This window comes from Lontra canadensis, unplaced genomic scaffold (genome assembly GCF_010015895.1).
Source record: "Lontra canadensis isolate GAN:19392208 unplaced genomic scaffold, GSC_riverotter_1.0 scaffold4, whole genome shotgun sequence".
Lineage (NCBI taxonomy): Eukaryota > Metazoa > Chordata > Mammalia > Carnivora > Mustelidae > Lontra > Lontra canadensis.
In genome coordinates, this window is record NW_022630998.1 from 19,592,579 (window position 1) to 19,616,984 (window position 24,406).

Below are 24,406 nucleotides of genomic sequence, written 5' to 3' on the forward strand. Positions count from 1 at the left end.
ACAAGAATTGTTTAATAAGAAATATATTGATCCAAATAATTATGCTAGTATAGTTTAAGAGAAAACTCACATGATTATCTCCACAAATGCTGAAAAGGCATTTGCCAAATTCATAATCACTCTTAATTAAAACAAAAACTCAATAAAATAGGAATAGTTGTGCATCAAACATGTTTATTGAGGAAACATATCTCTCACCATGAGGGAAGCAGAGGGTATTTCTGTTAACATCAGGAACAAGAGCAGGATGACCACTGTCCCGATGCTACTATTTAATATCACACTGGAGTTATTAAAACAGCTAGAACATGGAGAGAAATTATGTGTGTGAAAAATGGGAAAAGACGAGTAAACTTATTACTGAAAAATCATATGATTGTGTGCCTGGAAAACAGCAACAGCAACAAACTGAAAAATTTCTTCAATCAAGACAAGAATTCGCTAAATTAGTAAAATTTAAAATTAATATCGCCTTCGTTATGTACAACTAACAACTAGTCAGGAGATATAATGAAACTTCATTACAATAAAGTCAAAAGAAAAAAGATAACAAAATTTCAAAATACACTGAAGATGATGCATGCTTGAGGAAAATCTGAAATGACTCCTAAAGGATGTAAAAGCAAACTTGCACAAATAAGAAGCACGCAGTGTTCTTGGATAAAACACTCAGCATTATCACTCTTTCAATTCTAAATATTTTATTTATTTAAGAGAGAGAAAGAGCACAAACAGCAGGAGTGGCAGAGGCAGAGGGAGAAGCAGGCTCCCTGAAGAGCAGGGAGCCTGAGGTGGGGCTCAATCCCAGGACCCTGGGATCATGACCTGACCCCAAAGCAGATGCTGAACTGGCTGAGCCACCCAGATGCCCCTACTTTGTCAATTCTAAACTGATAAATTTAACGTGATTTTAATAAAAATTAAAATTGAGTTTGTTGATTTATTTGCTGGGACTAGACAGACTGATTTTAAAATCATATGTGAAAAGAAACAACTATCACCAGGACAAAGGAGAAAAGAAAGCAATGAAAGGGACTCACTGTACCAGGTATTGAAAGTTTGGGGGCACATGGGTGGTTCTGTTGGGTTAACATCAGATTCTTGGTTTCTGCTCAGATCATGATCTCACGGGTCCTGAGACTGAGCCCTGCATCAGACTCTGTTCTCAGTGGGGAGACTGCTCCAGATTGTCTCCTTCGCCCTCCCCACCCCCTCACACAAACCCTCTCTCTCTCCCCTTCTCTCTCTGAAATGAAGAAATAAATTTTAAAAAATTAAAGTACTACAAGGCCTCAATGACTAAAATAATAATTAAGACACATTATTAGAAAAAACTCCAAATGGATCAAGAATTTAAATATAAATAGTAAAGCCATGAAAGTGCCAGAAGAAAGTATGAGTAATTCAGGCCTTTGTATGGGGATTTTCTTTCTAAGTGTTACTTAAAAGGACCCACAAAAGAAAAGACTGATTAATTTAGCTACAAATAGAGAACATAAGCGTGCCAAAAGTCAAAAGACAGAAGACAACCTGGGAAGATATATTCACAGATCATATCATAGAGAAGGGCTCATCTCCTTAATATATAAAGAACTCCTAGACATTGAGAAGAAAAAGAAAAAGAGACCAATAAGGAAATGGATAAAAGAGAGGAATGGATAGCTCACCGAATAAGAGATACAAATAACTCTTCAAGATATGAGCCTCATTCACAATAAGAAAGACTAAATGAAACACAGAGACCATGGCCATCTTTTTCCTATAAGAAGAGTCAAATTCAAAAGTCAACACCACTGGGGAGGAATGGGGACCTTTTACATATTTTTACATATTTTTGGCGGCTGTGCAGTATGGTCAAATCTCCACAGAGAGCAAGATCTTTCAAAATAGCAACATTGTACTTTGACCCAGCAATCACACTTCTGAATGTTGGGATCGTACAAACATATGTACACACATACACGCACAAACACACAATGACATAAGTGCAAGGTTATACATTGCAGCATTGATTTGAAAGAGAGAAATATTAAAAATAGCCCAAATGTCCATCTGTGAGAGATTGGTTAAATGAGCCACTATACAGACAGGAAGAGTACACAGTTGTAAAAAGGAATGAAGAAGCTCTCCATGTACTAATATGGCTGATCTCCAGGATATATTTGCTTACTTAGAAAAAATAGGATGAAAGGCTTAAACATGAGAGAGGAATCCATCAAAATCCTCAGGGAGAAAATAGGCAGAAACCTCTTCAACCTCAGCTATAGCAACTTCTTACTAGACATGTTGCCAGAAGCAAGAAACAAAGGCAAAAATGAACTACTGGGACTTCATCAAAATAAGAAACTTCTGCACAGTAAAGGAAACAATCAACAAAACTACAAGGCAGCCTACGGAATAGAAGAAGATATTTGTAAACGACATATCGGAGAAAGGGTTAGTATCCAAAATCTGTAAGGAAAATTATCAAATCAATGCCCCTCAAACCAAATAATCCAGTTAAGAAATGGGCAGAAGACATGAATAGATGCTTTTCCAAAGAAGACATCAGATGGCCAACAGACACATGAGAAGATGCTCCACATCACTCATCATCAGGGAAGTACAAATCAAAACCACGACGAGATGCCACTTCACACCTATCAGAATGGCTAACATTAACAACTCAAGAAACAACAGGTGTTGGCAAGGATGCAGGGTAAGGGGATCCCTCTTGCACTGTTGGTGGGAATGCAAACTGGTGTGGCCACTCTGGAGAACAATATGGAGGTTTCTCAGAAAGTTTAAAATAGAACTACCTACCCTATGACCCAGCAATTGCACTATCAGGCACTTACCCAAAGGATACAAAATTCAAAAGGGGTACATTCACCCTGGTTCAAAGGGGTACATGCACCCTGGTGTTTATAGCAGCATTACCAACAATAGCTGAACTGTGGAGAGAGCCCAAATGTCCATCAATTGATGAATGGATAAAGAAGATGTGGGACACACACACACACACACACACACACACACACACAATGGAATATTACTCGGCCATAAAAAGAATGATATCTAGCCATTTGCAATGATGTGGATGCAGCTAGACTGTGTTATGCTAAGTGAAATAAGTCAGTCAGAGAAAGTCAAATACCATATGATCTCACTCATATGTGGAATTTAAGAAAGAAAACAGAAGAACATATGGGAAGAGAGGGGAGGGAGAGAGGGAAGTGAACCATAAGAGAGTCATAACGATAGAGAACAAACTGAGGGTTGATGGAGGGAGGTGGTGGGGGGAGTGGGATAGATGACTGAAGTGTATTAAGGAGGGTACTTTTTGCGATGATCCCTTGGTGTTGTATGTAAGTGATGAATCACTGAACTCTATTCCAGAAACCGATATTGCACTGTACGTTAAATCAGTAAAATTTGGCATTTAAAAAAAGAAGATAAAATAGGTGCATAGTAATATATATAAAATGCTGTCTATTTTGTAAAGAGGGGGAAATAATATATTTTCATTTGCTTCTGTCTGCACAAAGGCATACTGAAAGTCTCCCCAACAGCATAATAAAAATGGTTTCAGTGAGGAAATGAAGAACGTGAGAATTGATGACAGAAGTGGCATGAAAATTCTCAGTGTACACTTTTTTTTAAAAAAGATTTATTTATCTATTTGAGAGAGAGAGTGCCCCAGGGTGGGGGGAGGGGTTGTTGCGAAGGGAGAGGGAGCAGAAGAGAGAGAATCTCAAGCAGACTCCTTGCTGAGCGTGGAGCTCAATGCAGGGCTCATTCGCACGACCCTGAGATCATGACCTGAGCTGAAATCAAAACTTGGATGCTTAACTGACTGAGCCGCCCAGGCGCCCCTGTATTTTCTTATATAGTTTTGGTTTGTGAATGATACATATCGTATGTATCACCTTAAAAAAAACAAAGGATGAACTATAGTCAATGTCACTTTTGAACTTAGATGCAAAGTCAGATGCTGAGTGATTATAGATGACCGTATAGCAGAAAATGCTGCAATGTTTCAGTTTGGGGAAATGTATTGACAAAGTACATTAGAAGTCCAAACAGGTAAACAAGTGAACAAATAAAAACCCAAACCAGAAAACAACCAATATGATGATTTAGGCATTTGTTCATATCTACAAGGCAACTTGTACAGTTAAATATTCAGTCCTAATAAAAACTAAATACTAATAAAAACTAATGCAAGTAAGTAGGAATTGATGGATACTTCCTTAATGTGCTTTAACATGTATCAAACCAACAGCCAACAGCAAACAACAAAGACATCTCCTGTATAATCAGAAACGAGAGAAGCTCCCTTCTTAATTTTGGCTCAGGTCATGATCTCAGAGTCCTAAGATTGAGCCCCATATTGGGGTCCACACTGAGCATGAAGCTTGCTTAAGATTCTCTCTCTCCCTCTCCCTCTGCCCCTACCCTTGTCCTCTGCTTGCAGGCTTTCTCTTGAAGGAAGGAAGGAAGAAAGGGGGGTGGGAGGGGGAGGGAATGGGACAAAGTAGGACACAGAAGATTTTGCATTAGCTCCTTTAGTTAAGCCATTGACTGGGAAGATGAGAAAGGAGAGGCATTTCAGGCAGAAAAGAACACAGATCATATGGAGGCCATACAATATCTTAGAATGAGTTGGGACCTACCTGCTCGTTGTTCAGTATCACTGGGTGTGAAGGGTGAGCCAGGAAGCCTGGGGTGAGCTGCGAGCTAAGCAGAGGCCAGTGTGGAGGTAGCCTTTAAAACCAGGCCAATGAGGGATTTGTATATTACTTTGTGAGAGACATAGACTACTGTAGGGATGTAACATAATCAACTCACATTTAGCTCCTATCTTTAATAATGATAGCTTCCATGAGAAATTGCTTTGCTTATAATCTTTGGTTCTACAATCTTTGAGGAAAACCCAGAGAGTAAGGCAATAAGAGCAACAGGAGAATCAAGAACCATGGGCTTGCAGTTGGCAGCTGTGTTGGAACAAAGGCAGCGCTCATTAAATATTTGTCAATTCAACTGACAGCGCTCATGGGGGTCTATGCACGAGCTGTCATATTTAAACTCTTTGGAAGAAAAGGGTTCTTTTGAAATATTACCACTTGACTAGGCATTTTGATAAGCTATAACAATCTTCTGGCAGTAACATGTAACATAAGAGTTCCAAATATTTTCAGTTACCTTCACATCCAAGTTCTTAGAAACAGTTTCTAGGGCAGACATAAAATCTTGAATTGTTTTTTCAGTTTTCCGCTGCTCGTGTCTGATGAAGTGAATGTCTCCAGAAAGCTTCACAATGCTGGAGTCACATCTAGCAGCAAGATGAAAATGGGTTGTGAGATCAATGGGCTCAAACATTTTTTTAATACTACAGTAGGGTATGTGCATTGACCTGATGACAGAAGTTCTAAAGTTCTTTGAATGATGAGTTAGTAGATAGAGGAGCAAATGCAGAAATCTTCCTTTTTCTCTTTTTTCCCTGATGGGAGAAGAACCACTTTGGATAATGATAACATTGATTAAAATCAAAGAACTGCATGGAAGTAGATGAAGACATTGGGAGAAAATGGGGAGAATTTTAGATTTTCAGTCTGATATATTAATTTGGTCATAGGAGTTCCAACAGATTTTAATGTTTTGGGAGTACTCCCTGCTGCCTGTGGTGAGGCAAAATCGGAAGTTTTTCCTGTTCTATATTGCCTTCTGAGTCACACTTTTCCTCCATTTAGTTTCTTTTGTTGACTCCAAGATTGTCAATTCTCTTCTGGCTACAGAGTCCCAAGTCGCCATCATCTTCCAACCCATCTTTAGAAAGCAGTTTCCAGGGGTGCCTGGGTGGTTCAGTGGGTTAAAGCCTCTGCCTTTGGCTCGGGTCATGATGTCGGGGTCCTGGGATCAAGCCTCGCGTCAGGCTCTCTGCTCAGCAGGGAGCCTGCTTCCTCCTCTCTCTCTCTCTGCCTGCCTCTCTGCCTACTTGTGATCTCTGTCTGTCAAACAAACAAATACAATCTTTAAAAAATAAATAAATAAAAATTAAAAACCATTTGCCTCCTCTCAGTGCCAATCAAAACTCCTGTCCCTCCAGGGGTCTCAGTCAAGTGTTGTCTTCCATTAGGACAAAAACAATTCACACTAACATGGGAATAAAGTTTTAGTCCCTCAATTGCATTGGTATCTTGAGGAAGGAACTCCAGTGAAGTGGGGTTGGAGTTGAAGATGAACCATCTTCCCAACGTGTCAGGGGACCCCACTGCATTATTATCACTCAAGGCTTCTCCTGGGAGAGGATGGGTTGCATATTGTATTATCCTTTCAATCCACGCATATATGCATGAAAGATAGGATGTAGAACGCTGAGAGACAGTGTCTTTTATACAAAGTTATCAGAGATCACTTTGAGGTTTGTGATTTTATAAAATAACTCTTTTGACTGTCCTCAAATAATATTTATTAGGAAGTACATTTTCATGTTGTCATGCTGAGTGCTATAAATACTGTTTGTTTTATAGCTATCAATATTTTTTAGAATCTGGAAATGGATTTGTTTTTCTTAAGATTTTTGGTGCCAAAGCTGAGACAGAAATGAGTAAGATGGTAATTTTGCCTGAGAAATCCCTTCAAGAGATACCAGGGGACTGTTGTGATGGGGGTGGGAGGGGGTGGTGGGGAGAGAATGCTGGGAACAAAAATTACGAATTAAATCTGATCAAAAATGGGAACTGGCTTGTAATGCACCAGTGATAGGCAAAAGCCATTTGGTAGTAGAAACCGTTGTTGTCAAAACAAGTTCTGGGGGTGGCTAGTTAGGATAATCTTATGTGAATCGACATTAAGATCCCCAAAGATTACACAGAAACGGTGGGTGCTGTCACGGCTCCATGCCACTCCTCACCCAATGCCCTCCCTCCTTGTCCGACCGTCAGAGACAACTGGTCTGTGCCTTGTAGCCTAATGGTTAAGAAGTAGTCTCTGGTGTCACAATGACTGTAGCTTGATACGTTATTCAAGGATGAAAGGAGGAACAAATAGACAGGATTTAGCCAGAACCTGGCACAGAGGAAGCTCCCCTACCCGATCAACAGCTTTATTTATTCTTTCCTGCCTTCCCACGCAGACACACTCACCGCCAACCTGACGCCACACGCTGATTTGTTTTGTCTACCTGGTTGTCTAATGATTCTTTATTCCTGATGTCCAGTCACTTCGACCAGGATATCTTGACTGAATTGTTCTTATAGCAATGTTTCTGGGATTACAGTCTTGATCTACAGGCTCAAATCTCTGTTTTAAGTAAGCTTTCTTCTCTTACACCCATGAACAGTTTTTTCCTGAAGGATCCCTTCTTTCTTCTTGAGGAAGTTCCTGTAGGGTCTATGTTGAATGAGTTTTACCTGTCTGCTGTATATATCAATTTTTGATAGTCATTTTTGTATTGAAAAACGTTTTCTTTTCGTTTTTTATGGTTTGCTCATGTTTGCTTTTTAAAAAATAAATTAGTGTTATTTTTAGTTGTATTTATTCTATTTGGAGGGCTTCCAAAGCATATTTAATCTCTGTGATATTTCAGGGTTATGTTGTTTTTTTTTTTTCTCCACCTTAATCCTGAGCAATTCTAGTTCATCTTCTATCTCATTCTTTTATGTGATCATCTCTTTTTGGGGGAAGCACTTTTTATTTCTTTTTTTTTTAATTATTTTTACTTTATGAAACTAAAACATGCCTATAGTTTAGAAGCCAGTAAAAACTAAAAGGCTAATAACAAACCATAGTGGCTCCTTCCTGCTGCTCTCAGGTCTCCCCGGACACAGGGGCCTGTCTTTGCCCCCAGTTTCAAAGGGTCCTGGTGTGGCCAACTCCTATGCCTTTTGAGAATTCTGTGCTGTAAAACCACATCATTCTCAGCTTATCGCACAGGTTTAAAATTGGTTTTATTATGTCTTCTAAGTCAGTTTCCACATGTCTGCCTGTTTTCTAGGTTCAAGATTTCTATGCTGATATCCTCTGTCTTTGTGGGTATGTTTTAAAGAGAAACATTATTTTTGCTGTGGGTTTAGTGGGACTTGGGGAAGGAGCAAGAGTACACGTGACTATTCAATCAGCAATCTTTTATCTCTTTCTTTTGTTCTTAACTTCTTTGAAACCAGGAGAACTTTTGGTTTGAAGTCATCCTATGTTTTTCTGGTTAATTCTTCTCACTGGGGTATGTTTAGCAATCTTACATTTTTCTCTGTCTATTGATGGTGGTGGTGGTGGCAATTTTTATGCAGAGCCTAGATTCTTCCTAATTATCACTCTTACATCTCTGAATGATTCTGACCACCTGCAGGTCGCCAAGTGTGTTTTGGTGAGGCCACATCCTCCACGTAGGTTTGTGATATGAAATCTGTTATTTCTCTAGGCCTTTTTGTCCTCAAATACTAGACTGGTATATTTCACAGCCCATCATTGAGTCCTAGGATTCTCTGTTGTGACGCTATAGGCCTCCGCCAATTCTGCCTATAATGGGTCAGTATGTCTCTCAGGTGTGAATTTGCAAACACAGAGGTAAGTCCTGGATGATTGCATCCTCAGCTCCACTCCCCAGCCACTCTGTGTTACTGACCTGAATCCCTAAACGGCCATTTCCTCTCTCTCCTATTTCCCATCTGAGCTCCTAGGTAATATTGCTCTGTTTAAATTATTTGGCCTATTAGGACTTTGACTCTTGATTTGGAGCAAATCATTATGTTTAAGGTTGGGGGAGGACTCCATTGGTCCAGACATCACAGTATTTGGTAAGTGGACTTTATGGTCTGCTGTTGTGGCAACCTCCAAGTTATATTAAAGATAGAGTTTTTGTTTCCTTTCCTACGTTTTTAACTGGGTTTAAGTTGTCTCGAGTGAGAGAAGTGACGTGAAAATATTTTTATTCAACTATCTTTAATCAGAAGTTCCTACTCACACAGGTTTAAAAAGTTAACAATATCCATGATATTGTTAGTGTTCTCCAAAGAATATGACTTTTGTTTTTAGTCACCTACCAACAGAATTTATTATTTTTTCATAAGCAAATCTTTCTTTGAGTCCCAAATCACCAAATGTAGCTGGAAGTTTGGCCTCCCTCTGGCTGCGGCTACAGACTATAAATCATAGCCATCCCTATGGAAATTCTTTACATATTTGCTTTTCCTCATTTGCCCTTGAGACTCTCATCTACCACATAGAGGAGAGGGTATCAAAAGCAGGCCAGACAACTTTGAGAACCTCATCTCATTGCAAGTACTTGCTTTTAAACTGCCACTTCTTTTAGAATAGGAACTAAGTTGCAAAATTCAAAGCACATTGCCATTATTAAATACTGAGTTTGAATTATTCGGCAGTAGAAAGTTTGCTAGGAATTATGTTAGAATAATCAACTTAATCTCAGTTATGCCAAAATATAATTAGAACAAAGGTCAATATATGTGGAAAGACAGTCATTAATTCGGTCTCAGCTTGTCCATTTGTCACATGCCTGGCAAAAATACACAAAATGGGAGAGGATTGGCGAGTTTAAGTCTCATGGCTTTTAGCCAGGTTCTGTCTCAGATTAACAAATAGATTTAAGAAATTTTCCTAAAAGGCAGACCTTTCAAGGAAAAATAAGACCTTGTCCTAAAATCACTACTTAAGATTCATGGGGAAGATAATTAAGCAATTGAAGAGTAAGATGGAGGACTAGGAGGCCCTTGGTTTCCCCTTCTCCTCTGGATGCACCAAATAAACAGCTACACACAGATGAGGTACCTCTGAGAAAAATCCAGAAACTAATACAAAGACTCCCATGTATCAGGCAACTAAGAAAATACTGAAATAGGTAGGAAAAGCTGAGACACACTCATGCTGTAAACACCTTTCTTGGCACAGGGCCTTCCTTACAATTGGTGGGGGGACCCCTGAAATCCCAGCTTCTCCCTGAGGAGTGATGGGTTTGAACCACACAGTCACTCGAGAGACTGGCTTCCAAATCACCCAATTCTAAGAGCTTATGGGGCTCATTTGCTAGTCCCTTGGGACCATAGAAAACAAAGAGTTAGTTTAAAACAACCACCAAAATTTAAAAATCGACAAAGAATCTGAGTAGACATTTATGTAAAGATGACATACAAAGGACCAACAGGTACAATGAGAGGTACTTGACATCACTGATCATCACGAAGCTGCAGATCAAAACCACAATGAGATATCATCTTACACCTGTTACGATGGCTATTATCAAAATAATAAAAAGATAACAAACGGTGACTAGTATGTGGAGAAAAGAAAACTCTTGTATAGTGTTTGTAAGAATGTAAATGGTACAGCCATTGTAGAAAACAGGATGAAAGTTCTTCAGGAAACTGAAAATAGAACTATTACATCATCCAGCAACCCCTCTTCTGGATATATATCCAAAGGAAATGAAATCAGTACTTGGAAGAAATATCTGAACTCCCACATTCATTGCAGCAATACTCATAATAGCCAAGAAATGGAAACAACCTGTCTGTTGACAGATGAATCGATAAAGAAATTGTGAGATACACACACACACACAGGCACACACATGCACACATTCTGATTATTACTTAGACTCAAGAAATGAAACATTGCCATTCGCGAATATGTGGATAAAACCGGAGGACATTATGCTAAGTTAATGAAGGTAGACACAGGAAGAAAAAAAAAATACATCATCTCATATAGAATCTGAAAATGTAAAATACACTGAAGCAGAGGGTAGAATAGTACTTATCCAGGGTGAGGAGTTGGGGGAAATGGGAAAATACTGGTCAAAGAGTACAAACTTGCAATTAGATAGGAAGAATATGCCTAGAGACCTAATATACACTGTGATGACTATCGTTAATAATGTTGTATTGAAGAATAGAAATATAGTAAGAAAGTAGATTTCAGATGCTCTAGTCACACACGTAAAATGGTAACTACGTGAGGAGAAGGTATATTAATGAGCTTGACTGTAGTAATCATTTGAGTATGCATATATATATGTCAAATCATCATGTTGTAGACTTTAAATATAAATAGATTTTATTTTTAAGAAAGGAGACAAAAAAATTAGAGCAGAGCAGAAAGAGTTGCATATCTCGTTCTTGATATTATTCCATTCATGTCATAGTTTCATTTAAATCTGTTATTTTGTCTTATTTGTAAAGCAGGATTTACAGAAATTGAAGAGTAGGTTTGTGAGCAGTTTGCAGAAAGAATAAATAGTTGAGGCATCATCAGCACACCACCAAAGGAAACCAAATTCCAAGTTTTTTCAAAACAGATGTTTGGTGTTTATCTTTGCAAAATCATGGCACGTCTAGATCTGATGGTGGGTTTGCTCGTGTTTGTTTTATCATCTTGCTTCATGACTTACCCAAATATTATAAAATTTCCTTCATGTGTATCAAATATGATATAATGAAATAGAGAAGGTTTTATATTTTATTTTTTTAAGAGATTTTATTTATTTATTTGACACAGAGAGAGAGATCACAAGTAGGCAGAGAGGCAGGCAGAGAGAGAGGGGGAAGCAGGCTCCCTGCTGAGCAGAGAGCCCGATGCGGGGCTTGATCCCGGGACCCTGAGATCATGACCTGAGCCGAAGGCAGAGGCTTAACCCACTGAGCCACCCAGGTGCCCCGAGAAGTTTGTATATTTTAGACATATAAACATATATTTATAAATAATATAATTACATCTCTGTGTGTGTGTGTGTACACACATAGGTACTATTCCTGTAGATTCTGTTTTCCTAATGTCTGGTACTTGCTCTGGACTTTCATGGCTAGTGCTTTAGTTTCAGCCCTTGACATTTGGCACCTTGATTGCTATAATAGGCTCCCTTTCATTTTCACGCTTCCTTTCTGTACCCCAGCAATTCGACTAATACTAGAATGTCACTAAATATCTCATCTCCTTACTCACGATCTTCCCATCGTTCCTTATAACCTTCTACATGAAATTCCTATCTCTTACCTTGGCCCACAAGATCCCTCAGCATCCAATCTGGACCACCTGTGAGCTTCATCTCCCCATCTCCCATCTCTCCCTAAATGCAAGCCCCAGATACCAAAACTAAAACACACTTCTCACAGGTATCCCTTTGAACCTGTCACAGTAATTCATCTCTCAGTTCTTTTGCATGTATTATTCCTCCTATATGAAGGGCATTTCCCATCCTTCCTTATCTAGCAAACTTCTATAGATCCTTCAAAACTCATCTCAAGTGTCACCTCCTTCAGGAAGACTTCCCTATGCCTCAATCTGATTTGGATATTCCCATGGCACCACAGTCTCTCATTGTAGCATTAATCTTATTCCTTACATTTGGAGCTTGTTTCCCCAGGTAGATCATAAACCTGGGGCCATGGGGAATTGAAAGTGGACCATGTTGCTGAATCCCTGAATCCAAGCATAGCCTGGCATACGACATAGAGCTTAATGCATTTTTTGTTGTTGTTAAGTCGAACGGATAGATACTCTAAGAGAAGATTGTCCTAGGTATTGATCAACTAATCCTTATTTGGTCATTAACATCTCAGAGCAGATTAACAAAATGGAGTCTGGGTATTCCAAGAGAGAGGAAGGAGGAAAGAAGATGTAGTGTTGCACAGGTATCTATAGTCAGCCATTCACAAGTGATCTTTTATATGCCTATTAAAGTGGTCCTGCCATTGTCAAGACCCACAAATTTTTGCTAACCTGTATAGCATTAATTCTTTTGATTCAGAAATAGCATTTGAAAGATGTTCCTCAAAATTTTATCTATTAGGAAGCAAATCCTTTTTGTTAGCTTTTTATACATCATTCTTATATATTTTAAATGTTTGAAGAATTAGAATTTGACACATCTTGGAATTTTGTTTGTGGCTATGAGGGCTGTGTCTTTGTATAAGATGTTGGTATTTGGACAGTCAAGGGCTATAAAGACATACCATCCTTGTCACTTTCAGATGGAACCAAACTGGACGTTGTGTAGAAGGGGTCTCTTATAAAACCCTCGAGTCTCACAGGTGGTGAGAGGCTTTCAAATTCTAGCATACACTTTCTCAATTACCACCTTGTCAGTTTAGCTTCATGTAAAGACATTATCTACTTTTCTACTACATGGAACTTATTTGGGAATGAGAATTCTGTGGGCAAGAACTGACTATCTGCTGCATGTTTCTTCTCACCTGGCTACTCTTCCTCGAAGATCTCCAACTCCTTGAACGTGTTTGGTGTTTAGCTCCTGTACTGCAAAATTAGTTCCTGTGGCCACCTGGTCTCGAGCTCTTATTTGGTCTTCCAAAACCTGTAAATTTGAGTGAAAATTCCCATTAATTTCCCATCACACATGATAAGAAAATATAGTTTAAAGCAGAGGCTATCAAATTGAATGCCTTTCCTAACTAGGATGATAGTGTAAATGAGTGAGAGAGTCCTATGTCAGAGAGAGATGCAGTCCCTGCCTTACCTGAGGGGCAGGGATGGCCTGATCTCAACAGACTGTTGCCAGGTAGGAATAACAGCTCAGTAGTATTTCAACACAAGCCAGAAATCTAGATTTTAAGTTAAACATTTCAATTTTTAAAAAAAGATTTATTTAAGAGAGAGAGTGAGCACAAGCATGAATGAGGGGAGGGGCAGAGAAAGAGACAGAATCCTAGCAGACTCCTTGCTGAATGTGGAGCCTGATACCGGGCCGATCTCCTGACCCTGAGACTATGACTAGAGCCAGAACTGAGTCAGAAGCTTAACCGACTGAGCCACAAAGGCACCCCTAAATCTTTCAATTTTTAAAGATTGACATCTTAGTCAAAATCTTTTATAAACACGATATGGGCCAAATAAAACATATTTCTTGTGCTGTAAAGGCCTTGAGTGCCATTCGGCCATGACCGATATAAAAGTTTTTCCACAAAAACCTATTTCAGAATTGGTGGAAGGTTTGGAAAAAGGGATCTTTGTATGGCATCAGGCAATACCCTTTACAGATTGACTCAGAAACAAAATGAAGCTAATACAACACAAGCAAAATCACATGGAGTGAAAAAGATTTATTTTCTTGGTTTTTTAGAGAGCACTAGAGATGGGTGGTTTGAAGTGTGTTCAGATTTTGCCCTTGAGTATCCTTAGTCATGTCTTTAGTAGTTCTGACATAGAGCTAAGTGTCTTACACTACCAGGTTGGTGGTTCCAAGCATAGTAGTTTAAATTTTTTCACACTCATATGTAAGTATTAAGTTAAAAATTTAAAAATAATTCTACTTGTCCATTGACAAAATTTCTATCTTACTTGACATTCAAATTCTAATGTAAAGTGAAGATATATAAAATAATTTGAATTTATTCATAAAAAGTGAGAGTATAAGACAAGTTCATGATTTGGGGAAATGTTTTAGTTGCCCTATTTGAATAGGGCCTGAACTATGTTTAAATTTATGTTTATGATTTTTTTTTTTGAGGAAAAGGAGGATTTTTGTAACAAATGAATGATAGAAATTTTAAAGACCATACACAGGATCTTTCTCATTCGTAAACTCGGCAGACTGAGAAGACTCAAGGGCAAATAAAATTTTAATTGAAAACATAGAAGTGTCCAGAACACTAGCTAGAGTTTTTTGTTTTTATTTGTTTTTGCATGTGTGTGGGTGTCTTAGTCCATTCAGCCTGATCTAACAAAATATCACAGACTGGGAAGCTGCTAAAGAGCGGGAATTTATTTCTCACCGTTCTGGAGGCTGAAGGTCCAAGGTCAGGGTGCCGGCATGGCCCCCCTCTGGTGAGAGCCCTCTTCTGGGTTGCAGACTGCCTGCCTACTTCTTACCATGTCTTCACATGGTAGAAGGGGCTAGGGAGATCTGTGGGTGTTTTGTTTTGTTTTTGTTTTTTTTATTAGGAGGGCACTAGTCCTATTCGTGAGACCCCCACCTCCTAATACCATCACATTGGGCGTGAGATTTCAAAATGTGAATTTTGGGGGAGAGGGGAGAGACACAGACATTCAGACCGAAGAATAGATATTATTTGGTTTTGTTTTGGTAAAGAATTGCAATGAAAGGGAAGTTGCCCTACTGAACACTGAAACATATGAGACAAGGATAAATGCATCAGTGTAGCTAAGTAGATATACATACCTAAATAGATCAATGTAATGTAATGAAGGCCTTGGTAAAGGTAAGAAAGAAAGGCGCTATCCTTGAGGCTCACAAATCAGTGGGGAGGGGGGGAGAGTTTTACAGATGGTGTTGGGATCTCTGGTTATCTATTCAGAAAACAATCAATTTAGATCCTTACCGACAGACATCAATACAGATTTTAGAAAAGTTGACTAAAAATATAAATAAAAGGTTACACCATAAAAATAACAGTACAGGTGATTATGTCAGTTCTAAATGAAGATATTTTGATTCTTAAAAAATAATGAGAGAAATCTCAGAGCAAAATACTGGAATGTTTAACCTTGTGTAAAAGTTGATAGAAACATTGTAAATACAACTAAGGTGTAAACAACAAACTGGAAAAACATTTATAGTAAATGTTATGGCCAAGGATTTCAGTTCTGTTCTTCAATCAACACCGACTTGCTGGTGAAAGCCAATTAGGTCTATCTTTTCCCATCTTTGTGTTTGGTGTTTGGGTGTTTGAAATCAATCACAGTGAGAGTATTAATACCATGGAAACGGGTAAACACGACAAACCAAGTTTTTATCTGCCAGAAAATATTTCACTGCTGGTTTTAAACTTTTGCCAAGGTACCACCAACTATTATCCTTAACTAGTAAAAAAAATCTCAACAAATCAATAAGAATTAAAAAGCATTAAAACTCCAAAAATTAAACTGGCAAAAGGCATTAGTAGATGACTGACAGAGAGAATGCAAATGGTTATAGGCACTTTTAGAAAGTGGGGAAAAAAAAAAAAAGATCTCATTTCTATCCCATCAGTTTAGCAAAGTTAAAACAGCAAATCTCAACGCTGGCATCGGCACAGTGAAAAAGCATTCTCATATAATGCTAATGGAAGTGTAAGTTAGTATCAACTTTCCGGAAACCTATTTGGCAGCCTGCATCAAGAGCTTTTCCAATGTTCACACCCTGGAGTTCCACTTCTAAGAATATACACTATGGAAATAAGCTAAATACAGACATACATTTATGCACAAAGTTACTTTAATATTAAGATAATAAGTTGGGAAATCATGGTGCATGCTCCATGCAAAGAACCTTTAATGACATGTGAGAGTTTACATGTAATTTGATATTAAAACGGTGCTTATAAATGTAGTCTCAGCCTGAATGGGAAATGTGGAAGGACTTGAGGGACATGACTTTGGCTGTTTGTAAAGATTGCCATTTGCTGGTAGAATTATGAGAATTTTTTGCCCCCCCCCCCGTTTTAAAATTTTTTTCTAAGTTTTCACAATGATTATATGCTTTTATAAATTGTTGGGGGAAAAAAAAACACAAGAAAGCAATGTTATACATAAAATTCTTTTCTTGAGTTTAAATTAATTTTAAAATTTGTAATTAGCTACCAGCTTGAAAAACAGATAATTTGGTTATCAAAAAGAATAGCAACTTAAGTGTTACCATTATGGTTGTTTAAAAACAATTTTTTTTCATCCCTTTCAAAGGCCCAAGTCAAGCTTCAGCTCATACTCAAACCTATCTTGCTGGTCAGTCTGCAAGGGCTGACCAGGCTAATGACTTTACATTTAAAAAAAAAACAAAACACTGAATAACCTCTATTTCTCTGTAAAGTGATTGCCACTTTATAGTCTTAAATATTTACTAAAGGTAGCCTAATAGTTTCTTCTTGATAATTTTTTTAAAGATTTTATATATTTATTTGACAGAGAGACACACAGCGAGAGAGGGAACACAAGCAGGAGGAGTGGGAGAGGGAGAAGCCTGAGCCCCCTCAGTGTGGGGCTCAATCTCAGGACCCTGAGCTCATGACCTGAGCTGAAGCCGGACGCTTAATGACTGAGCCACCCAGGCATCCCAATCTTCTTGATAATGTTTTAACTATGTTATCTACAGACTTTAAAATATTTTCTAATTTAGTTTACTACACAGACCGGTTCTCCTGATTTTCCCTATAAGTGGCAACCCCTTAAAAGGAGTGCAAATATTTTGGGATTTTATAGTTTTTAGAAAATGTTTTGTCTTTTTTCACAGCTAATCTATGACAGTCAATTATTCTGGGAAAAGAAACTCTTAGCAAGATTTCTATTGATCTGGAAACTTTTCCCTCCTTAAGGTCAAGAACATTTTATTGAGGTATAATTAATATGTATTAAAAGGTACAAGTCAGAGTGTATGTCTGGATGGATTTTGACAAATATAATCAACCATGTAACAACCACCCAGATAAAAATATAGACCATTCTAGAAGCATTTTGGTATTTCTGAGAATGCTATTTTCTTCTTAATTACCAACAAGTTTTGACTTTTAAATTGGTATTTTATTTTAGCACTAGTGCTGTACTTGATTTTGTCATTATCTCAAAGGCAATGAGCCACTAACCTCTTGTCACTTTCTTAACACTGTTATGCCTAGAAACATCTTTGACCACTTTGAGAAGTGCACTGAGTTTTTAGGGATCAATTCATTATGTGCTAAATACCAATAAAATATCTTTTAAAAGTTCACTAAGATCTTTTTACAATTACATGAAAAGAATCTTGGAGATTTAGATTCAAATGAGCACCTAAAAACATTATCTGATATATTGTTAAACAATTCTCTCTTCTGTCACAGAATAACACTAAATGCTTTTTGAACAGAATTTCCTTCTACTTTTTGACATAAATGAGCAGTTGAAAAGTTGAACCATTATCCTCTGGGGCCACTTGTTATAATCATTTAAAACTTCAGCTATAGGGACCCATTTCTATAATTGAAAGATGATATTGGTGGTTGATATTGGAAAATAAAGAACTACCTCAATATTTTGGCTGAGTTTTTTGACAATGCTGGTGATGGTCTGGATATGGTTTTCCAGTAGCTTCCTGGCAAGCAACTCCTCTTTTTGAAAGCCGTGGGTCCCCTGAAGACAAGCAGAGATGTCCTCCTTGATGCGGAAGGCTTGTTCAAGGAGGAATGCGATGGTGCGCTCCTGGTTGTTCAGTCTGTCTTCTAGCTGACTTCTCTGCATGTTTGGAATCACAGGAAGAAAAGAATGACCCCTGGTCAGGAAAAGGAAACAACACCAGTGGCGTTACAAGAACGAATTGGAGGAACCGGAAGCAGAACTTGCATCTTCACTTCTACTCCAGTCTTGTCTCCCCTGTAGGGAAGTTTGGAACTTTGGGAGGACTCTAAGCACCTGCCTGGTTAGATCCTGGTTTGCATCTCATCTAAGAAGATCTAACTTTGGCCTTGGTCTTACATTATGCATTTTACATGTTCCCTAAGAAGGAATCATTTCATACTTTACCCACCTATTCTAACAAACCAAAGTTAGATCCATAAAAATTCAATGCCTGAAAATTCCACATTGAAGGGAGTGTTGCCTTCTAAGCTGGAAGAAATGATAGCTCAAAGGCAGATAGCTCAAAGAACCCAGAATTTTAGTGGAAGAGTAAACACAGTAAATTAAAGGAAGAGAGCGAAAGTCTAGGGCTCTTTAGTATTAGGGTAAAGAAACATGCAAGATCCTGGTAGCCCCTACTGGCATGAATATATTCCTCTTTCCTTTCACAGATAAGCTCTTGAAGGACAGGCTACTTTTGATTTGTCTTTTTAAAAATTTTCTTTATTGAATTTACTTTGAAAGGAAATGAGTTACATAGTTGCTCAGGGGTAAAATTTGCGGGCGCACTATGGTCTTGACCCAAATGCTGACCTAGCATGATAGCGGGCTTCCTATCCTCTCTCCCTCCTAAAACCTTGGAGGATCTAGAAAGGAAACTTAGAAAACTGTGAAAAACCCTTGTGCCGTGAGGGTTATTTTAAACTGGTGAATGTTGTAGGGCGTCTTCTCCTCAGTCATTTTCTTTCTTTCTTTTTTTAAATTTTTTTTATTATTTATTTGTCAGAGAGAGAGCACAGCAAGGGGGAGCAGCAGGCAGAGGGAGAAGCAGGCTCACCCCGAGCAAGGAGCCTGACGTGGGGCTCAATCCCAAGACCCTGGGATCATGACCTGAGCCCAAGGCAGGCGCTTAACCGACTAAGCCTCCCAGGCGTCCCCTCCTCACTCACTTTCTATCATAAGACCCCATTTCATTTTCTCCCCAACATTTGTCCTTATCTAAAGTTATCTTACTTCTTTGTGTTTATTTTCTGCCCTCTATCACTAGAATGAAAGCTTCCTGTGGGCAGGGACTTTATCTAACTTGTTTTCCACATTGTCTCCAACACTGAGAAGAATGCCTGATATGTAGTACGTACTCAATAAATATTTATTGACTGTTTTTGTTTCTAGCTAGAAGGTTTGTTCCATTAAGGCTCAGTTGTTGGAAATGGGGGGATGGGAATGGTGCCATAAAGCTACAGGTTGGAAGAGCGTCAAGGTTTACAAGTTTCTCCTCTTAAGCAGTATAAAGTAGCCTCAGCCTGGGTGAGGCTCTTCTTTCCTTTCACCTGCACATCTGAGGCACAAAGAAGGCTTTGCTAAGGGTTCCATTAAATTCTCTCTACCACTCATTTGACTCAAGTATGTTCTTCTGGAAAATACCACATGGAAATATATATATTTTTTTTCATTTGGAAATTATATATATTTATAATTTATAATTAATTAGAAATATATGTAATATAAATATAATATTATAATTTATAATAATATAAAAATATAATATTATAATTTATAATAATATAAAATATAATAATATAAATATATTTACAATTCATAATTGTAATTCATAATCTAATTATAAATTTATAATTAATTTTATTATAACTTTATATTTATTTATTTATATATTTATTTATATATAAATACAGACTATACATTTATATATAATATTATGTATATTATATATTTATATATAATACAGACTATATATTTATTTATGTATATAAATACAGACTAAATATATTTATTTATATAATTTTATTATAAATTTATAATTAATTATAAATTTAATTATAAATTTTCTAATTTATAATTAATTATATATATATTTCCACTTGGTATTTTCCAGAAATATATATATTTATATATAAATATATCTGTATATCTATAGATATATAGATATATCACACACACACACACACATTCCATTCCTTTAAAACCCCTGCATGCTGATGGTGCTCCCCTGGATTGGCTGTGTGAGTCACAGGCGGAAGGGAAGAGGATGTCAGGCCCTGCCGATGGTGACACATAGCCTAGTGGCAGACTGCAGATTTACTTGTGATCTTCCTTGAGTGAGCGCTTCTTTCTGGCCTCTCAACATTCTGCAGCCTAAATGTGCCAGTGAAAGTGTTTGGCTCCTAGTCTTCTATCCCACATAAACACTTGTGAATGACGTTGCATTCCTCTCAAAATTGAGTATTTGTGGTACTCTTAGGTGTTCCCAGTGTGGCAGACATTGTCAGTGAACTCACAGCCACCCTTCCCCCACCCCCACTGCTTCTACCTAATTTGGTTGATCCTCCCATCCCCCATATCCTTCAGCTGGGCATGATAATCATGGTGGTCTCCTTCTGGGTTGAGATGTAATTGGTTTAAGTAGGCGCATGTGAAACAATTCTGGCCAGTGTGGTGAAAGGAGAAAACTTTTGTGGGGTTTCTGGGCAAGGTTTCTTTGCTTTCAAGAAGAGATACATAAGAAGAAACTTCCCACTTCTTTGCTGGATGTTGTCATGTCTGTGTGTGGTGTCTGGAGCTGCTGAAGCCATCTTGTGATCATGAGGGAGAAAAGGATGGCAGGGAGGAAGGATGGAAAACACCTGCTTAATGACATTAAGTCTCTAAATCAAACTCTGGATTGTTAAAAATGTGAGCTAATCAACCATTTTGGCTGGAGTTTGTGTTATGTGTAGCTGAAGGCACTGTATATATACCTAATAATCTACCAATAAAAATGACAGTTGAAATAAAAATGCCAGTAAGTATTTACTAAATGTCTACTCTAGTCCATGCTTAGTATATAATGGTCTATCCCACAAGGAACTTAGTCTAATTCAGTGTTTCTTATAAAGAAACTTGAATTAGTACCATGGGGGTGGAGAAGGGAGGGAAGTTGTTACAATGCAGATTCCTTGGCTCAACCATAGATGCATTCGATCATCACCTTGAGGGTTGGGAGGGTCACCGCAAGAATGTATATTTTAAATGAGCACTTAGGTGTTTCTAAATGTCTTCTAAATGTTGAACGTCATTGATTAAAGACTGGTCAAAGGAATCAGTGAACGATATAAGGCAGAATATAATGAAGTACTGATGTACAAAACAGAGACTATGAGCTCTCAAGTCATGTCAGAAGCAGTCGGCAAGGTGGTAGACAAGATAGACCGAGGGTAGAATATGGGTCCTGCCATTTACCAACCAAGTGTTCCAATTAATTCATCCTTGCATGGGGCCCCCAGGCCTGCTAGGCTGTATGGTTGTGAAGTTCTGGATGGTTCTTGTGAGAGGCACAGGGTGGGTGTGGTGAAACCAGAGAGCTGCAGGGTTATGAGGAGCCCATGTTTTCTCATGCTTCGGGGGGTGCTATTGGCCGGTGTCAAGACTGTATCCAGAGAGAAGCATGAGGAATCAGACCGAAGCCAGCAGAGGGCCAGGGGGACAGGACCACCGCCTCTGCTCAGATGCCTGTCTGTGGTCCTGCAATTTGGCCCACTGAAGGAAGCTTCTAGGGAGGGCAGCACCTTCGTGCTATGCAAGTATATTTTCCTGCAAACCCAGGGACAGTAACTGATTTATATGAATGATGGACTTTATGATTTCTTCTACCTTTTAAAGTTTATTTTTAGAAGTTCTTTTACACCTAAATGAAAAACATTCCTTTTGGTGATTTCTTTCTTTTCTTTTCTTTTTTTTTTTTTAAGATTTATTTATTTACTTATTTGACAGAGATCACAAGGAGGCGGAGAGGCAGGCTAGGGGGCCAGGGGGAAGCAGGCTCCCTGCCCATCAGAGATCCCCACTCGGGCCCGATCCCAGGACCCTGGGATCATGACCTGAGCCGAAGGCAGAGGCTTTAACCCACTGAGCCACCCAGGCGTCCCTCCTTTTTGTGATTTCTTTTCATGCTGAAGGTTTACTATAGATTGGGATTTTATTATTATTTATTAATGATGCCTAATGAAGCTCTAGATAATGCTCTGTTTAGTTCTATTTACATGTTTCCTGCAAGATAAACATAGAGCTTATATATTTTCCCACTTCCATTACCGTAATAAAAGAGAAGACTGTTCTGCAAGTGAGCTTTCTAAATCAACCACCAGAAACACGCCCATAGGAACATTCTCAATCTTCGAAGAGAGATTCCAGATACCGTGGTTCAAAGCATCAGGCCATCAAAATGGTTAAAACCTGAATAACAAGATGTGGCCACTCGGATTCTTTCAGTCAGTTAAAAACAAGAACAAGCCCGTTGTTTTTATTAGTGTATTCTATCAGTGGGACTTATACCTAAATTTAACTGTGAAAACAAAGAAATGACTGGATATTCCAGACTAGTCCAGATGGAGTTACTAACCACAGGAGAAAGAATTCCCAGGGGGGCCTTTTCAGAGAGATATTTGGGTTTTACATAAATCATTGATTATGGAGCTGACAACGGAATCAGAACAGATTTTCCACAAACTCCGAGTTCTATTTCTCTGCAATTCCGTGTGACTTGGACCAGCTGTGCTGTTGCTGGCAGATGCCTCAGCACAGAGCCTCTCACTTCTCTGCCTGCTCTGTTCTTGTGAATAAAGCACTAAATTTACTCAGGAGATTCTGATAAACATTTTGGCAACCTGTAATACTCAAGACACAAAAATGGGAGAGTTGAAGGCCTTTTCTAGACCAATGAGGAGCAGAACTGAAGAAAGTTTTGGCTTGTGTGTGATCTATTAGGACCAGTTCCATTCTTGGTGCCTAGAGTCCTGCAAACAATGTACATATAAAGTGACATTTTAGGGAACATTTTTGGTGCCTCACAAAAATAACCTGTAAGTGGTTGTGGAACAATGCAACTGAAAAGATGTTTTCTGTAGTTTCTCTTGTTGCTTGTTTCTAACCGGTTGGATTTTGGCAGCTAGAGAAGCCTCCATTGCTGAGTTTTATAAAATACCAAATGCTCCAGGGCTCTAAGGGAGGCAGCTCCAGTTTCATGGGTACAGTCTGGGAAGGTGTAGACCAAAGCCAGTGGGAGGCACCAGCTCAAGGTCTGCATGGAAGAGCCTGGAAAGGACAGGACTCTAAACAGGGGCATAGTTGAGAAGAGACTGTAGAAGGTGACTGGTTGTGGCTAGTTTCTAGTGAAAAGTTATAAACATATGAATGAAAAATTATATATAATATACTGCATACTAACACCTCATGTTAGTAAAATTTTCAATGAAATCCAGCATGAATGATGTCCTTGCAGTGATTGGCTTTCTTGTGGGAGGCGTTCAGGTGTTCCAGAGTCTCTGTGTGAATGGAGATGGGATAGGTCACACTTACAGGCAAAGCGTGTGCGAACTACAGCAGCAAGTTTTTTGAGATATTTGGAGTTCTTACTGCGTTTTGTAGTGCTTTTGTGATGCTTTTCCATATTGCCTGGCTATTTGGGGGGGTATACATTTTATTTATGGGAGTCTCCAGGGTAAAGAACACTGTATTTGGAACCTGAAGACAGGGGTTCCAGTGCTATCTTTGACAATTACTGTCTTGAACCTTTCTTAGGTTGTCTAGAAGAGAGCTCTTTGTGTCCTTGGAGATCATGACTCGTGCCTGACCCAGTTCATTGAAGGATAGCAATTTACTTAATGTACTTGAAATGATTGTAATGTCAAATAAGTATCATATACTTATGTTCTTATGATGATTATTAGTCATTATTAGATGGAATTACGGACTGAATTGTATCCCTCCAAATGATATGCTGAGGAGCTCCTGGGTGGCTCAGTTGGTTAAGTGTTTGCCTTCGGCTTGGGTCATGATCTCAAGGTCAGGAGATTGAACCCCGGATTGGGCTGTCTGCTCAGTGGGGAGCCTACTCCTCCCCCACCCCCCGCCTGCCTCTCTGCCTACTTCTGACCCCTCTCTCACTCTCTCAAATAAATAAATAAAATCTTTTAAAAAAATGTTTAAGACTTAACTCTTAGTAGCTTAAAATGTAACTGTTTGGAAATAAGGTCACTGCAGATGTAATTAGTGGGGAAGATAGGGTAAGGTGGGCCCACAATCCAGCATGACTGACACCCCTATAAGAAAATGACCATGTAAAGATGGAGACACAAGAACACCATGTAAAGATGGTAGT

At 38.6% G+C, this 24,406-nt stretch overlaps 1 protein-coding gene across 1 annotated transcript in view; it reads right to left on the reverse strand.

The window, feature by feature from the left end:
- Positions 1 to 24,406, reverse strand: part of FAM81B (family with sequence similarity 81 member B) — a 50,532-nt gene that overhangs the window by 17,033 nt on the left and 9,093 nt on the right. The window contains exons 4-6 of the mRNA XM_032843719.1: positions 17,944 to 18,187; positions 13,188 to 13,306; positions 5,185 to 5,314 (exon numbers count right to left, since the gene is read on the reverse strand). Coding sequence (XP_032699610.1) covers positions 5,185 to 5,314; positions 13,188 to 13,306; positions 17,944 to 18,187 — 493 coding nt within the window. The remainder of the gene's footprint in view (positions 1 to 5,184; positions 5,315 to 13,187; positions 13,307 to 17,943; positions 18,188 to 24,406) is intronic.